This window comes from Amia ocellicauda, chromosome 18, assembly GCF_036373705.1.
Source record: "Amia ocellicauda isolate fAmiCal2 chromosome 18, fAmiCal2.hap1, whole genome shotgun sequence".
NCBI lineage: Eukaryota > Metazoa > Chordata > Actinopteri > Amiiformes > Amiidae > Amia > Amia ocellicauda.
The window spans coordinates 19220707-19239152 of NC_089867.1; the positions used below are offsets into that span (position 1 = coordinate 19220707).

At 39.0% G+C, this 18446-nt stretch overlaps 1 protein-coding gene across 3 annotated transcripts in view; it reads right to left on the minus strand.

The window, feature by feature from the left end:
* Nucleotides 1–1154: 1154 nt before the first annotated feature.
* gnb1a (guanine nucleotide binding protein (G protein), beta polypeptide 1a) overlaps nucleotides 1155–18446 on the minus strand; it is a 45886-nt gene continuing 28594 nt past the window's right edge. Inside the window, exons 1-11 of one of the 3 annotated variants that reach the window (XM_066691352.1) lie at nucleotides 17874–18051; nucleotides 14889–14997; nucleotides 12806–12844; nucleotides 12314–12420; nucleotides 9113–9176; nucleotides 8693–8855; nucleotides 6256–6322; nucleotides 5649–5850; nucleotides 5187–5403; nucleotides 3860–3975; nucleotides 1155–3189 (exon numbers count right to left, since the gene is read on the minus strand). In XM_066691352.1, coding sequence (XP_066547449.1) covers nucleotides 3869–3975; nucleotides 5187–5403; nucleotides 5649–5850; nucleotides 6256–6322; nucleotides 8693–8855; nucleotides 9113–9176; nucleotides 12314–12420; nucleotides 12806–12844; nucleotides 14889–14945 — 1023 coding nt within the window. In that variant the 5' untranslated portion in view covers nucleotides 14946–14997; nucleotides 17874–18051 and the 3' untranslated portion in view covers nucleotides 1155–3189; nucleotides 3860–3868. Of the gene's footprint in view, nucleotides 3190–3859; nucleotides 3976–5186; nucleotides 5404–5648; nucleotides 5851–6255; nucleotides 6323–8692; nucleotides 8856–9112; nucleotides 9177–12313; nucleotides 12421–12805; nucleotides 12845–14888; nucleotides 14998–16232; nucleotides 16331–17873; nucleotides 18052–18446 lie in introns of those variants that run through there. The other 2 variants (XM_066691351.1, XM_066691350.1) reach the window with 2 other exon arrangements.

Sequence of the window (18446 nt, forward strand, 5' to 3'; positions counted from 1 at the left end):
CAAAAAGAGACCAGATAATCCTAAACAAATCGCAGCCTGAAATGCAAATGGTTTATGAATATGAAGATTCAGAAAGTCCATTTTGATACAAAAGATGACTTAACTTCCTGCATTGTGGTCTGTGTAAATCCCACATCCTAGCATACACACACACAAGCCAAATTAAAGGCCAGTGGCATAAAACCACTTAAATGTCCCCTAAATTATGACCTTGATTTGTCTTGGTTTTAAGGCTGTTACACAAAGACCCTCAACACAATCAAGTCAATCTGCTACCACAGGGAAAAGCTACTGTATTTCATGCTTAAGTTATCCGACACTTATTGTGCTTCACGGGCAACTTGCCACAGACCACAAAATAATAAATAAAAATAACTGGAATGAAGCAGGGTGTGCATCAGACAGAGCATTGCAATATTTTTATAGTGCTGCTATAACACAACACTGCTACCAGGCTCCCTCCCCTTCACAATACCAGTGCCACCAGTCACTGTCTTGCAGAGCCATGTAAAACAATTCTCAGCTCCCTTAATAGGATTGTCCATTGTCCTCACATCTGATGAAGAGACGCCTACACTGGAGGAAACAAGAGACGGAGCCTATTGTCACGCTCTGAAGAAAAGCCTTCTTGTATTTCACCAGTAAAGATTCACACTTACCATACATTAAATCTTCTAAAACTTTAATTCAGTGATGGTTGGGTTTTAAAAATATAAGCAACTGAAATGTCTCCAAGAACCAATAAAATGCTTTGAGGATATCCATCAGAAGGCTCATTGGCCTACTTGATGACAAAATCTCATGAATGTTATCAGGACCAGTCTTTACACCACAAAATACATGTGATACTGAGAGATGGGCTTTGGCGATTTAATGTTAAAATGCCGTAGCAAGGTAGGCATCAAGTCCTCAGCACAGATGAGCATACATACAATGCCACTGCACCTTCTGTGTAGTGGTACCAAGACAAGTGCTGGAAAAGTCACTAACCTTAGTATGAGCGTGACCCCAAAGCACCCCTGCTTGATTCAAACGATAATTTGAAAAATCTGAACCACATCACGACATCTGAATGAAAGTGGTAGATCTAGGCTGCATGAAGAAAAAGGCGTGCAGGCTGTAGCTAGGAATGAAACCCTCGACACCAAAACAAATCATCTCAAACTGCTTTTTATTACATCTTAAATAACAGTACATTTTAATATAGTATCTATCTTGCATCCAGCTTTCTGTAGTACACTGACTTCAAAATTAAATACAAAAGGTGAGAAGGGAACAGTGGGGTGCAGAGAGCTCTACAGTTATTTTATGGAAAGAGAAAAAGAGAGGGATTTTATTTTATTATTTATTTTTTATTTTTTTGCCAAGTCCAGGCCTAACGCACAATTACAGCACATTTTTTGTACAGAATGTCGCAGAGAAAAACAGAATGGAGAAAAAAAATGCCACTACTGCTAAATAAAGAGCGTTTCTGTATACAGTGAGAAGAGAATAACAGACAATTCTGCCATTCAAATGCTGCAACTTTTTTTTTTTTTTTTTCATTTTTTATTAAAGAAAGCCAGAAAAAAAACCTGTTCGTTACAAAATGATTCTAACATTTTTCGGTACTGGAAATAGTTCACTACAGAAGGAATCGGAATCTTTTCTCCCGCCCCTCCCTCCCCCCCAATGTGTGTATTTATGTGATCCGTTTAAAAACAGGGTGGACTTTTTGTTTCATTCCTTTCCTTTCTTTAAGAATCATTCCAAAGATGGCGATCAGAACAGGCTCGAGTATGGTTTTAAATTTCGAATTAATATTCATGACGACGGTGCTTCTCTTTCAGGTGCATAGCTTTCCATTTTAACTTAATGACGTATGCACAGAGTAGCCAAAACAATATGAACACAGCGGCAATGATTACAGTTTTAACAGGTTATTTTCTTAAAGAAAAACATCAAAGGACTTAGTTCCATATGCACTTTTTTTTTTTTAAAGCAATTCTACAGCATGCGATTCTAAGAGTTAACCCACCCATGGCAGACAACCAAAAGATTTTTTTTTTTATTTTTAACTTAGAAAGTTCAATATCATTATTTTCAAACATTGATTTATACAACATTTCATTCACAGAGTAGTAACTGCATTTCCAAGCACGGAGAGGGCACCTCTGTTTTAACAGGAAACTCCGGAGCAAAACCGGGGTAAAAATTCAGCCCCCCACCCAGCCAACCCTCCCTACCCGTCCCCCCCACCCACCCCGCCCAAAAACAAATTTAAACCAAAATGAAAAAACAAAAACAAAACAAAAAACGAGGGATTAATCTTCATTTAATTATTCTACATTTTACCCAACAAAAAAAATAAAACAAAAAAGTGAAGAAAGTTGTTAAAATTGTAATTTTTGTTTTTAAAAACGAGCATTCATTATCATAAACAGCATGTGCTTGGTTAGTTAACGTTTTCAACATTATTCTATATACGCAAAGTTTCTTTTTGTGCAAACAAAGATCTGTGACAAGACAGAAAAAAAAAAAAAAAAAAAAAAAAAAATCTAAATTAAAAAAAAATAATAATCTGGGACTAAATATACAGAATTGACATCCCCCAAAAGCTGGTCTTGGACTCCCTGGTGAAGCGGCTTTTGTTTTTTTTAATTCCATAGGTGATTAAGCGGACTTAAAACAAATGACAAGTGATTCTTCGTACTTTTATTTTCAACTCCTCTACAAACATGATCCTAAAATCGTAAAGACTGCGAGATAAAAGAAAGCTTCCATTTCTCGTTTTTAAACCAAGAAGGTCACTGATCTAAAACCTGGAAAAACAAAAGCAAAACAACCGAAAAAAACAAAAACAAAAACAAAAGTTAGATCGTTTTTTACGACTACGCGCAAACATTTGTATTCAAGGTACATTTTGTATTGGATGATAGTGTTTTTGTTTGCTTTTCTCTCTCAAGACAGTAACATAAAATGGTCCCAAAAGGAATGCACAATTTTGTTTTTCTTTTAATACCACAGGAAATCTTCTTTTTTGTTGGGTGATAAAACAATTGTGCTCTTCTTTTTAATGAGAGAAGGTAACATTTTGCCCTTCGTAGTTTTGGGGATGTTTGAGTCAGTATGAGTGGATTGGATATGCAATGAAACTTAATATTTTGATGTTGGAATGGTTTTCCAGTCACTTTGGAGTCCAAATGCCATCTGAAATGAAAGAAACAATAAAACAATTAATAAAAGTTGACATTACACTGAACACACTTCTAGAGTCAATTTCTTGATTCTTAAACTGAACGTGACAATCTGACTGTGCTAGTCAGTTAAAAGTCTTAACAGTAGATGGCAGCACTAAATAACCATATCATACATTTTGAATGACAATAAGCACCTCACCTAATTGGGCAAATTCCTTCAACTTTATTCTTTACATGAATAACTTAAAACTGCTATTGGCTGAAAGATAAATAGGTCCTACATGTCACTATTTGTAAATACTTTAATTTATTGTAAAACCAAAGATGTTTGTCCTCTATTACTTTAAGGTACATTTCTCGAATACTCGTGAGTTTTTTTCCTAATAATCTTTTTTAGATCAGGATGATTTTGAAGGGATATTGAATTATTAATTTAATTCTGTGTTAATGCAGCTTTGCCTAAATGCACACGTGCAACAGGGTTCAAAGGATGACCACCTTAAATGACCACAAACTGAGAGAACGATTAGCAAGCAGGATATAAAGTTTAAAAAAAAAAAAAAAAAACACTTCTTCAAGGTAGGTCATATCATGGGTATCACTAATATTAATGTCAAGACTCTTCAAATATGTTTACAGGAGAGAACAAGGCCAATGTGACCCAGCAGTCACCCAGTCACCTTCAGGCTTTAGTTCCAGATCTTGAGGAAGCTGTCCCAGGACCCGGTTGCCACTGCCATACCATCGTCAGTCACACCCAAGCAGCTAACTCTGTTATCGTGCCCTGCCAGCACACCTGGGAAATGGAGAAGAAACAATGCTTTAGATTCTGGGGACCCACAATGCAGATCAGTGGTTTGCCAGAGCAGCCGGGACGTTTCAGCCAAAGCCAAAAAAAAAAAGAAAAGTGTACGTGCAGAATCAGCACTGCACTTATCACCCAGAACTGCTTTGACAAGGTTTTAAAGACTAATTGTTTAGCAGCAGAGCCAGTTTTATTATTTAACAATTAACACTGGCACTACTGTTGTCCTGAAAATAGTTGCCCCCTGAAGGGTTTGGGAGTCCCAGTGTTGGAGAATATGTCCTTGAAAAGGCCTCCAAATCCTCCTCTCCTGCCGAGCTTATCCCTTTTTTAGCCCCCCCAGTACTACTATGCTGTACTTACTCTGTATAAGTTTATACATCATACAAATTACTTACAGAATCCGTAACATAGAACCATGTAAGACCAACCAAGATGAGTTATTAAGGAATACCACCCATTAAGACCATAAATTGGCACACCCAGATCAGAACTACTGGTAAAATGATGCGAGTAGTTTCTGGGTGGATGTTAATTCCAGCCCTCTGTTGCACTCCTAAGATCACAAATGCAGTCAATATCAATTAATGGCACTGTAGGAAGCTTTTTCGCTGCAGCAGCTGGTGAAATAGCTGGAAATGGTTCCAGGGTGAGTTTTAAGTTCTGTCTGCGACTGTTAAAGATATCGCCAGAGACCTCTATTACTTTTAAGGCAGCTCCATCAAACCTTCACTTCTTTATTCCCGACCACTGACCTGAACACAAACTCCCAACCTTAACTTAAGAGAACGGCCTGCCTTTAAAGTTAACACTTTGGAGGAAGAGCACACCAGATGGAAGTACGCACACACCAGGAAGGCTGTGGTCTCTTTCTATGCCACCAAAATTAAAATACATCAAGTCCAGAACAACTGTGGGAATGGCTTAAATCTTCAGCAGTTCACATTATGATCATATTGAAAGATCAATCTGGCTCTTTAGAACATGAGGCAAGCTCACTCGTTAAAAGCAAGCTTCTGGAAGAGAAGACCATTAAACTGCAGTCCCTCCTTAAAACCTTCTATGTTCATCGATTGCTGGTTTAAGGGAGTTCAAAACGGAGGTCAGACACAGTTAGATACTAGACCTAATGAACATCAAAATACAATCTTAGAGTAGAGACAAGTTATGGTGACTCAAGCCACAGCTGGACATGCACCCACCAGCACGGTCAGCTTTGAGGGTGTCCCAGACGTTGCAGTTGAAGTCATCATATCCGGCCAGCAGCAGGCGGCCGCTCTTGGAGAAAGCTACAGAGGTGATTCCACAGATGATGTTGTCATGGGAGTAAACCATCAGTTCCTGGTCAGCACGCAGGTCAAAGAGTCTGCAGGTGGCGTCGTCGGAGCCCGTTGCAAATGCATTGCCATTAGGAAAGAACTACAACGAGAAACAATGGGGCACAATGGGACAAAGTGAGTCTTGGCATCAAGGAAGCCTCCCTAAAATAGAGGGATGTAACTGGAGACTGCAGAAACACAAGACCTCCCACTGCAACATCGCCAGCTGCACCGCTTGTGTGTTTACTTTCCTTTCTATAACTCGTTGCATCACGGACATACTGAAAAATGTTTTAAGCACCTTCACGAGACAGAAGAGAAAGCGGAGGTGTGCTGGCGACTTACACAGATGGCATTGATGTCCGACTCATGCCCAGTGAAAGTTTGTCGGCACATTCCTTCTCTTATGTCCCAGAGTTTGGCAGAGGCATCACAAGCACCAGAAACAAATAACCTGGCATCCGGTGCCAAGGAGAGGCTCATGACATCACCAGTGTGGCCAGCAAATGTAGTCGTCTGCTGGCCAGTCTCAATATCCCACAGAGCACTAAGGAGAATAGCAAAAAAATATTAAGTTAGGAGATTAGGTACAAGTTATGAAATAATCTAACTATAGACATACTGAAGTAAATAAATAAAAGCAATAATCAAGAAGCAAGATTTAATTTCTGTGGCAGCTCCAGCCTTTTGTCTATTAACTTAATGACTGATTCTCATACATGTTAACCTGTTGGTTTTGCCTAAACCTTTCATTTGTGACGAGATATAAACGTAGAAATGTAATGTCGTATGCAGTATCACAGTAGGAATCTCTGAGGTACAGGTCAGAGAAATCATGTCAGGCTCTGCAGCTGTCAGAATCACAGATAAGAGGGAGGTTCCTGCCCTGGTGTTCACTGGGGGATTACACTGTGATTTGCTTCCAGACAATCCTACAGTTCCCCTCACTCACCAGGTGGTGTCTCCAGAGCTGGTTACAATCTGGTTGTCATCCAGAAAGCGACAGCAAGACAGGTAACCTGAGAATGACAGTTATCAGGACAAGTGTGTTAGTGACAAATTCTCTAGAACAAGATTCACCAGTCCTAAAATTATACTTTTTGAAGGGAAAACTTTGTAACTCATTCACTGCCCTGGACAACTATTGTCTAAGAGACTCATGAACAGGGACATAACCAATGACACAATGCCAGCTGTAGGCTTGACAATGACAGGAGTGTCAGGGAGACAGACTATTCCTAGAGACCAATCAATGCCAGCTGTAGAATCAGTTCAAACAGCAACAGGTCATGTGCTGAAAGGGGGTGCTAAGAAGTCATGGAGAAACAGCCTTTTTCTGCAAAACCTACCCGATAAGCCAGCACTGTGCCCCACATCCTGCTTCGAACTGCTCTACAAACTGCATTCAGTGAGATTCAGTCTACATCTGTACATTGCAGATTTGTGTAAGGTTCAACATTTAAGTGATTAATTCACCAGCTAAAAACATAATTACTATGTAAGATGCCAGCTAAATTATTCACATTAACTAAGAATTCACATTAATTAAAATTAAAAAATTACAAAAAGATAGCTGTCATTTATGCCAAAAATATTATTTACAGAAAGAAGTGAAATGCATACATTTAAGGTTGTTTATACAGCACTTCTTCCTTGATTATATATAATTGGTAGGGGACCAGATTTGTGACTGTGCACTATTTTTTCAGGAAGAGAGTAGATCTGATTTGCAGGTCGGACTATATTACAATGTTGGTGGCCATCTTCCCTGGGCCGGCTGGGGGTACAGGGTACTAAAGCAGTTGGGCAGTGAATGAATTAAAGGAAGTAAAATAAAAATATATATTACATATTAAATACAAGAACTTGTACCTTGATTAGCAAATGAAAGTCAAAGTTGAATGCCTGTTGGTGCAGTGCTGAATCTGATCAAATCATATTGGAACTCGTTTACATTAAAAGCAGTCATGATTAGAACATTTCCCCAAAATGCCAGATGGCAAAAACAAACAAAAAATTATTTCCTCAGATTAAAACAAAAACTGGTACATTAACTTATTTTGTAACAGATCTACCTTCTATTTCAGCTTAAAAAAAGGGAAACCAACTCTCTCGACTCCTCTGAGTAGGGGTGTTTGGCCTGTACAATAACAAGGTAAATTAAACAGAACACTTCTAGATCCATCTGCCCAATCATGGTCTAGTGTACAGAGCAGTTCTGAGGTGCTTTCTGGAAACTCTAGGGATCTTATTAACACTGTGCTGCTACCACAATAAAAAATATATATATATATACAAATAAAATACACCCACAAAATAAAACCATTAAAAGTGTTTAAGAAATGTCTAGTGATACATGTATGTAACACTTCGTAAACAATGGATCGAAGAATGAAAAAATTATGCAATAAACGCCGGAGGCAGAACATTAATTTGGGATTTTAAAAATGCCATGAAATCATTAAGACTTTCGAAGAATATAGGTAGCCATCTACTATGCAGCAGAGCTGTTTAGAGCACAGATGAGAGGAATACCAAGTAGCGTGAGATTCTGGGTCCAAAGAAGTGCAATAAAATAAAAATGGTATATGTAAACTTTTTCCAACAAAAAAGCAGCATGCCACTCACCCCCCCCTGAATTCTCTGATCATTAAAGTGTCCTCAATTTTGAAGTAAAAAATGTACGCTAGGTCAATCTGAATACCTAGTATACAGGATATAGCACACTATTTCATACTACCAATATGCCCTATGTATCTATTATATCTGATTGGTATTTTATGTAATGTCCACTTAAAAAAAGTTTGAAAAATGTTTAATTTATTGAAGTTATCATTGTTACATAGGTGGGTAGTACTGGTCCTACAGACATGAGGTTTTGGTTGATGGGAACCATAATAATATCCTTTTATTCCCCCCAGATGATCAGCAGACACCTGTAGTTCCATGGCCTTCTACATCCAGAGGTATAAAGCATCAGGGGAGTTAAACTGGGACTTTGCAGAACGGAGTCTCAGGGGAAACAAATTCCAGCCTTATGCTGGGAAACCACAAGGACTGGTTTTGTACTACCAGGGGTTAGCGAATAAATAGGCCTCTGAAGGCCATTGTAATCCCTACAGAGCAAGTTCCCACGAGACAATGTGCATCCGATCTTGGTGTACTGGGTTCACTAGTTTGCTTGCTTCAGCAAGCGGGATTCAGGAGGTGACAAGCATAAAGTTATAGTTGCAATGAAAGGTCTTAAATCATGGGTTTTAAGTATCAAGGCATAACCCAAAAATGTATTTTTTAACCAGTAGTATGACCACATATGGTATGGCTCAAGGCATACTGTTGACCCCTATTCAGGTGAATTCCAGAAACAAGGATGACTGGAGAATCCTCACCTGTGTGTCCAGCTAATTCACGGCTCACACGGACGTTCCCCTCGCGAGTTTTCAGGTTGTAAATTGAGCAAATGTTATCCAGTCCACCACAAGCTACATAGTTTCCAGAAGGGGCATATGCACAGGTCATCACCCAGGAAGAGCGCAGGGGGATGGCGTGGACCTGGTGGGAAAAGGTGGCGAATACCATGAAGTTCCAGACATGGCTCGGAAAAAAGGTTTCACTGCTGCAATAAAAATATTGGATAGCCGCACACTTCAAGTTGTGCTTGAAGATAAATTTGGCATCAGGTATACGCAAGTTCTACAGAATGCATGACCAGCAATTGACAGATTGCAATTTAGAGTAATTGTTTATCATTTTGTTAAAAAAAATAATATGCAACATTTGCTTGCACTAAAGCTGCCTTTTAGCCTTACCTTGTTTGTTGTATAGCTGTCCCAGATTATTAGTTTGCCATCCTGGGAGGCACTCACTAACAGCCTGTGGGAAAGAGAAAAGATGCTATGTAAGTATTTGAAAATGGGTGTAAACTGACACCACACATTTTTGATGCACGCATCAAAACTGAAGGTACAGTATAATATACCATTTAAAAAAATAAAAAATAAAAAAATAAAAAATCTACTAAGAGTATGCGTCGGGCTTTGGCAAAATGGCAACGGTCCAGATACAAGGAATACTGGACCGCATCCAGAAAGACCAAGACCACCTTCAGAATGAGAAAGTGGAGCCAAGACGAACAAGGAAGGCCAGAGACAGGTTTGAAGATCATTATTGGAGAGGGATTCATCCGGCAGATAAACAAAGACTAAAGAAGAGGGTCTATATTAAAGACTAATTCATATTCTTCTGGGTGTATATCTGTAGTGATCATTGCTCTGCCCATGACAGTTCCAGCAATATTTATAATTAGACAGTTTCACTATGTAAGAGCACCTCGGTTGTGACTCTGAAAGAACTAGGACAAATGTATATATTTAAGTTATTTAAAAAGCATGGAATTGCTGCACCTTTTTTGAGTGTATTGAGCTTAACTTTGATCTAGGCTGGCCTGCCTACTCACCACATGCAAACAGCAGGGCAGCCAGTTACTTTGCACACCTAGCTGCCGCTTTGAATACCTCGCCTACTTTGAATGTAGGCAAATCCCACCTAGTGGTAACCTTTACACCGAATAGAGTAGCAACCCGTTCACAGGAATGACCACAGTAAAGGTTAGGGTTTAGAAAGTGGTGTGGTCACCAAATTTGCTTTTATTTATTCCTGAGGAAAATCTCATGTGCAAACAAATCATGCAATTGGTGGGCAAACCCTGTATACGATGTCACATTTCCTTCTGTGCTCATTCAAATAGACACAAAAGATTAAAGAGCTAATTTAACAGAGACTTTTACATTTAAATAACATCCCTTAATCTAAAAAATGACAAACTCTGTAACGTGTAGGATTTGGAAGAATTAAAGCAACTAACTAGAACTGTGAAGCAAATTTTGTTAAAGGCAAACTATTTGAAAGATGAGAGAGACCTACTGAATAAAATGCTCACTATTAAGAAAATTATAATTTTGCCATTATCAGTCTAGATATTTCAGACCCGTTATGCAAGCTCTATGTTAAACAGCCTTCTGCAGCAGACGGTCCTGTATTCCCTGCTGGTTACATCTCTTTGCTGGTTCTGTTTTGACCTCTGAATTCTGTAAGCTCTTACACACCGGCTGCTTTCAGTTTATGTTCACAGACTTCATTTCTACAATCCTTCCACCTAAACATGCCTCTCACAAAGCACCAACCCTACCAGCTGACTATATATATACCTATCTATATGTATATCAAATGGAAACATGGAAACTGATGACTTTAAACAATTTTTCATGGTTACATTTGAGTAACGAAAGCATATTTTGATTGAAATGGAGTTTAAGTGTATCCATGCAAGGTAAAAACAAAATACTAATTGTAGGAGAACCTGCTAGGATGCAACCAACACTTACTGTAGAATAAATGAGAGTAGAGGAAGAATAGAATGCTTCAGTAATAGTTATTACCTAACTCTTCTGTATCCAGGAACCAAAAGCAGTTTAAGATGGCAAAATAATTAAACACTTTTCCCAGCATTCCCTCTCTCTGGCCCTAACTTTCAGCCTACAATTTCAGGATTCAGGAAATATCAGCTTATTATGAACACTGCTTTAATGAGAAAATCCTTGTGCCTAATCCAATGTTCTGACATGCTAAAAATAACTAATGAGGGCACATACCTTGTGTAAAAATAAAACATTGCACAGGGAATTAGTATATATCAATTTCTCTGTAACAAACCACACTTTTGTATTAATTACACTGTGTGGGGCCCAAGTATGTGTAATCCAATGAAGCTTAATTTTTTTTTTTAAAGGAGCAAAATACTGTGCTGGTCTTTAAATGTTACACATCCCCAACACAGGGAACAGAAATGTTTCAGACCCCACCTCCCCAGAAGTTGAGATGATGAGCAGACAAGCATTAGAAATCTGTTTAAATTTCCCCGATAGATTTTACTACACCTGCTGCTAGTTAATTAGTGTCGGAGGTTTATTGAGGCCTTGTCCAGTCAGGTGGATGAACCGGAAATGACACTGCGATAACAGATGCACTAGTCTCCCTTCATCAAAGCAGACTAGTGTCCCTACTGCTGCCACCATGTCCGCAAACAACAAACGCTCTCAGTTCAAGACATTTTACTTTGAGATTTGTGGGGGCTGCCTGCATAAGCAGGCGACTTTCAGAATCACAACAGTACTAATAACTAAAGAGATATTCTGGCAGTTGCTGTATTGCTCATGATAATGATTCAAATGATTTTCTGCTCAATGTTACAAACAGAATTTTGATCTTTTGTGACCACCAGTCACCTTTTCCATTCCTCTGAAATTAGTTTGAGGAAAAAACAAATAGCTTTTACAATAGCTTTTCCCAGATTAAATAAAACAGAAAATTCTATCTAACAAATGTGAGCATTGTATGGTAAACATTTGATAAATATACTCTTACAAAACAAAACAAAAAAGCACAATACTACTGGGAACTGAAATCATGGGCATCCTCATTGTAACTGGTCTTTCCAATATACAGGAAGACACTGCCACAAAAGTCGGCTTTTAATGTGTACTGTGGTCAAGCGATAGAACTCTGTACACTGAGACAGAGGTCCGCCGGGTGACTGAGCCCAAAACAAGAGACTCTTTTAGGTTTTAATTGTTCTCTATTATTGAAATACAAATACCAACTAAAAATGATAGACCACAACCCAGCCTGTGCCAGGAGTCCCCAGTCGTAGTGTCAAAGTGGACAGATGGGACTGGTATACTACAGGTGGCTAGGGGTATCCTACCACTCCTACCACTGAAGAACTGGTATTGCCTTGAGATGATGTCATTGCATCATTTCCTCAGTTCTGGTTTAGGATGCGAGAAGAGGTGAGCAGCTTTACCGACAGACATTTCAATCACCACTGCGCTTCTCTCCTGGTGCTGCAGATGAGCGCAGATGAACACTCGTACGGCACAATTCCCAGAGCGGAGTTTGGCTTTAACTTGATTTATATAAAAAAAAAATGGAGAAAAGAAAAAGGAAGTTACCTAGAATCGGTGCCCCAGTGCATGGCATAGATTTTAGCCAGATGACCCCTCAATGTTCGCCTAGTGCGCATTTGAATCCGACCAACTGGATCTATGTTAGCTGTAATCTGTGGTTAAAAAAAGAAAGGAAAAAAGGAAATGAAAGTTTAGTATTACTCCTTTTTAAAAGCAGGCTGTAAGCTTGTAGAATAATTTCTCAATTCAGACCAGGCAATGAAAAGGTGGGCATCATTTACGGTTTGTCACAATTTAGTGAAGCCGTTGGGGAATACATAAAGAGCCTCACCAGACTGATACCCAGTGATAGGATTGTGTTTACTAGGGTGTCCTTATAGGACCTAGAAGGTAGTTGTCAAGAGCGAAACACCCTACATCTTATACATGACTGACCAGAAATTAGCTTAAAAGTGATGTAGGCACACTTTGAGAATATCCCAGTCAGAGATACTTGTATAATTGCTATTAAAATACAGATTTGAAAGGTATCTTTACCTGAGACAAAGTGGCATCTGCACAAGCTTTCCGTGCATCCTGTAAAACAAAAACATCATGCAAATTATGATTTTTAAACAAAACCATTTAAAACAAGTTTGTAATACTTGAAACCAAATTGTTTTTAAACCAAAAAGTGGTATAATTTTGTTTTATCTGGTCTATTATGAGCAATTCCAAATGTATTTTTTAAATATACATTTTTCAAATGTCTTATTGCTGCTATACATTGCTTATTAAGTTACCTGTGATTTTTTTTAATAGTTTCATGTGCAGAATAATTATATTCACTGGAAGTCTGCTTGGAATGCAGGTTTGCCAAATAAGTAACTAAATTGATGATCAGATTTTAAGAAGGCGTAAAGTTTGAGGCAGGCTTACAAATATTTAATGGCACCTCTTAAATCCAGCTTCCTTTTGTTTTTGCTCCCAAGACATATGGCCTATTAAAAATCTCCATAACATAAACCTCTGCCTTTGTTTGGTTAACACAGGGCAGGTCTCATCCTGCCTGGCTCTCTTCCAGCTGCAAATATACAACAGGATCTGCTTAAAATCCCCTGCTCCAGTGAAAATTGTTTAGATTACTTTTCCAATACAGTAATTTTTGCACAGATCTGTTAATAGAAAGAGAGAGCTAGCACAGACAAGAAATTCCTGAACTTTTCTTCACTCCCATAAATCTAGTTAAGTTTGGTTTAGCACTTGTACAAAGACTCATGTTAGAGAAAATAAACTAAACGCTTTTTCTTCAAACCCTTCTGCAGTTTGAACAAAAGTAAATAAAACTTGTAGAAACCGTTAATAAAAGGGCAAAGAACTGAGTCATACAAAACCTATTGACCACCACCTGTTTATGTTATCATTCATTACTTTTTAATTTTACTACTACATTGTTACCATGGCTTCCTAAACAATTTTAGCAGATGTCTGTTTCAGTTGAGAATAGAGACAGAGGAACACACCCTAAATAACCAAAAGCATTATGTGTTTAAGCAGTGAATTCTGCATATTGGTCAGGGTATGTGTGTTGAAAACAGAGCAGCCATGGGGCATCAGGCTGTGAATCTAAAATAGAAGTTGCATGAGCTTTTTCCATAAACAATGAAAATGATAAAAATTCAACCCCCACCCCCAAAAAAAACAACCTTGGAGGCAGCCTGAAATCAAGCAATCTCAATTCATGCTCCAGGAGAACTTGTGACCAAAACATAATGGCTTACATATTCTAGAAAGTCTGAGAGCCCACCGCACAACATCACTTGCCCCAATAAGACAACTAAAATATTAATTGTAAAACTTGTATATATAAAAAAAATTAAAATAAAAGGTAATGTTTGCACCACATAATCAGTACAAGCCCATTTTGCCTGTTTATTGTTTCATTCAAACAACCATCTGGCAAGAAGAACCTGGTGTTGTATGGCCTCAAGGGCAGGCAAGAGTCTACGGTTAGCTGTATGGAGCATGTTTATCCGTCTGCCTTTTTCCAAAACAAACTGGTGATCTAAATGCACTCCTATGTGGCCTAATTTAACTCCCCCCTGTGGATTGGTGCATGAAAGTCAACAGGCAAGAAAGTTGAACATATGGGAAAAAATTTATGCATGCATCTATAGAACAGCCTATCCACTTACAGGGATGCACCAAGCTTGCACTTAGTCTACACCCCACAAGATGCAAGACAACAGAGTCAGCTGGGCTTCGATCTCGATAAAAATAGAGGTACCGAGCCCAGCTCACAAACCCACCACACAGCTTTATGAAAAAAAAAAACTTTCAGTGAAATCACGAAGGGGGAGGTTTGGGTTTTTCACTGCCTGAAGGAGGAACCTTAGGAGCTAGACCCTAAAATGTGTGTTTGTATGCTCATGCTGCAACTGTAAAAGCCAAAAAAAAAAAAACTGTGTGGAGATTCAGATTTCTGAGCTGTCTGGCCACAAATGTAACAGAATATGTACTTAAGCAACAAAAAACAAAAAAAATAAAAACAAAACACAAATAAATATATAAACAAACAGGCATGGGTTATGTTTGTCTGATTAAGAAAGCCTCAGTTGTGCTAGGTTGTTCGAATACGCACTCTGATCTGGTTCTTGAGCTGCTCAGCCTCCTGGCGCAGCTGGTCGAGTTCGCTCATTTTCCTCTGCTAAACGGTATGGTTCACTCCTGCTGCCGGGACACTCACGGATCTGATAGGAGAGAGACAAAGAGAGCACAGGTCTTAATACACGAGCCAAAGAAAGCTGCTAGACAACAGATGAGAGGGAGCCGCACAGTGAAGAGAGATGTAAGGACTGGGGTCTTGAATGAAATAAGGGCAATAAAGGGACCCATTTAATGAAAAATTCCCTCAGTCATCTCTTCAAAAAAAGAAAAGAAACGCAACACCAATTGACACTTCAAAAAATTTGCTATTAAGGTATTAAAACAAATGCTTAAATTAAGATAATTTCCTCCAAATATTTATGATTTGATTTTAAGTCCTCGACATTGACCCACACTTTAATAATAACTAATTGATCATCCCATGATGAACTGGTCTAAATAAAAATGTATGTATTTTACGCTAAACAAGTCTTTGCAGTGGTTGTGATAATATGATGCATTGAAACCACTTTATAAGTCTCACATTTTAGTGTACAGTGAACAGAGTGCGAGTCAAAGTGGCCTTTCTGAACACCAAGTTCACTGAAGCATCACCACTTTGAATAGACATGTAAGTGTGCACTATATGAAGTGCACAGTGAAGTGATACTGTAAAGCCGTTCATGAACAGAAAAAGGGAGTGCTCGTTTCCCCCACCTCTCCTCTTTGAGCAGTGTAAACGACTATGCGTAGCATACTGACGCAATGGCACAACCATTGAACACCAGCTGGCTATCAAGAATGTCCTTACAAGTTCAGTAAACAGTCAATTTACAGTGTGCCATTAAAGTGTTAAATCACCCAACAAATTATTAACATAGCTTGTCTATAAACTCCACTGGACTACAACACTTGTGAACTCTACATCATGGGAATATCCCTTTAAGAAACCAAGACATACCCTGGTCTATTGGTGATAAGTTACCTAGCAACCAGCTCTCATTGCAGTTCTTGTACTAATGAACACTTTTTCCCTCCCCCTGATGAGAGAAAAGAAAAATCTTAACTGCACTAGTAAATACACTAACACACACTTTTACACTGGAGGTGATTGGTGTTAACTTTCAGACAACAAAACAAAGGACCACTGAGGAATGTAACCGAGCAACCGAATAGAGGCTTTCTGAGCTCAAGTACTGCTTAAAACAACAACACAGCATCCTGTCAACTGTACTAAAATTCTCACTCCAAGTCTTGATCATTTGAAAATAATTCAAAGAACAAAAATACAACAATCGAAGACCAATCATACTCAAATGGGAGAACAGCAATACACTACCTCTCTGCCCAGTGATACCTGTGAGAAGGCTGTGCTAGGTGGCTAGGGTGAGCTTCAGGCTGCAGTAGTTCTTGACCGACTCTAGTTTCTACTGCTCTGCTAGTGTCCAAAGGGTCCTCCCTTGCAGCCTCTTGTCACCAATGTCACCCATAATCCCCGGGACAGAGTTGATTCAGCTCCTCCAGCTAAATCCGGTTAAGACAAAACCCGCTGATGCTCCAAAAAGCATCAACTATCCTTCTGACCCCAATCTTCTGGCCTAATGTCTTAGCCCTATCACTTTCACTCACCTTAGCAATCCTCTGCTGCCACACGGGGGGAGGACAACTTTAAATTGAAAAACCTCCTAAGCAGCATAGCCTTGTACAGCACTCCTCTGCAAATGCAGGAAGCTATGCATAAACAGCTGAGCTTTACACTTTTTTATAGCATTGAGATCAACAGTAACCTGATTATTTGTCTCCAACAATTGACAAGAATATTTACTTTCACTTACACATAAAAAAAAATTCACCAGCTGGATAACAAGCAAACAAAAAATATCGAGAACCCCCCTCTCCCCAATAATAAAAACTGTTTGCTTTGAATGAAATCAAGCAATGGTTTGAATTCCATCTGACAAGGAACAGTCCACACCTCAATTTCGACAGATTGGACAGAAGGGGCTATTAACGCAACACTGCACAAACACGCGTGCCCGAAGGAGGACTTTTCTGGTTTGTTACCACCCTAAAGCACACTGCTACCCTATTAATGCAAGTCATTGCTCTGGATCACAAAGTAGTTCAGTGTATTATCGGTGGGGAGAAAAAAGCAAGAGTTACACTTTTTATCAGCCCAGGAAACAAAACAAAAAAGCAATAATGAATAATACTAAACGGGCACGGTTAACCAAACACTGACATCTGTGTTCAGCACCGAACACCAAAGGACACATACACTGCAGCAGTTTGTGCCACATTACGCTTTCCATTGTAGTGTTGGGAGATGCACTGATACAAATTGAAGTGATGAAGTTACCCACTGGCAGTATCATCCCATGTCTGCACCCCCCCTTCTCCCTTCTCCCCCCCTAGCTTTCATCTGATTCAGAAAGAACAAAAATAGGCTCCTCTTATAACAGTGCTTGCTATTATAGACAAGCGGTCTTGTGAAAGACTTCAGACTCAATACTAAAGCCAAAAGCCAGCCTTGAAAAAATATCTAACCTGATGTAAACATCTTTTTCGCACAAAATTAAGGCCATGCAGACACACTGGCTTTGAAGTTTCAAGATAAAGGTTGTCTTCCAATAGTTGGCACCAATTTACCTTGTGCAGGCAGGCGATCATGGAATCCTGCATACTGAAATTATCATAAAATAAAACAAAACAATAAAATGGACGGAAGTTAATTGCTTCCATGTCCATTTCGAAATATTCCTGGCATTCAAATTAAATGAATGAACCTTTTTAGTTATTCCCTACCATTCCTCTCCCAATTAAAACATGTCACCAATCTTAGACTTCAAAATCCACATCGGGACAGGTGAAGAAGTTTCCTGATTTTGTCATCATTAAAACGGTGTGTTGGAAATGCACTTTTTTTGGGGGGGAGGACAATTGCCTAAGTCCTTTCAGGTAGTTGTTGCAGAGAGCTTACCTTACTTGTTCTTTCGATACTGTTCCGATGCCTCCGTCGGCCACAGACCTTGTGAATGAACACGACCACGAGCACAACACCTAACCACCTTGTCACTGAACCCTGGAAGCCGATTGGCAAACAACAGTCTGTGTCAGAGCAATGACCCTAAATCCCATAATCTTGCTGATAAAAATGTATCTGTAATGTTGTTAATTCGCCCTCTCCCTCCACACTCACTTCAAGCTGAGGAGAGTTGTGCAGTTAGGACCATTAAGCACTTTCCTTGCAATCTCTAACCTCACGTGTACAGAAGTAATTAATACAAAGCCATCTACATCTACTAGCCATTAAACTAGTGTGTTTATATTTTAAATATATTCTAACCACTATTAACAAAGCAGATGGTTGTCGACATATATCACAATACAAAGGCACACAATGTGAATACTATAGAAAACATTGATGAGAATTAAACCTCAATAATAAAATCGGTGTCAGAGTTATGGAGAATGAAGCAGACATTTCCCTTCACACTCAAAGATATTGAAGAAAAAAAAAAATCTGTTCTAACACCACCCAGCCACATTCATA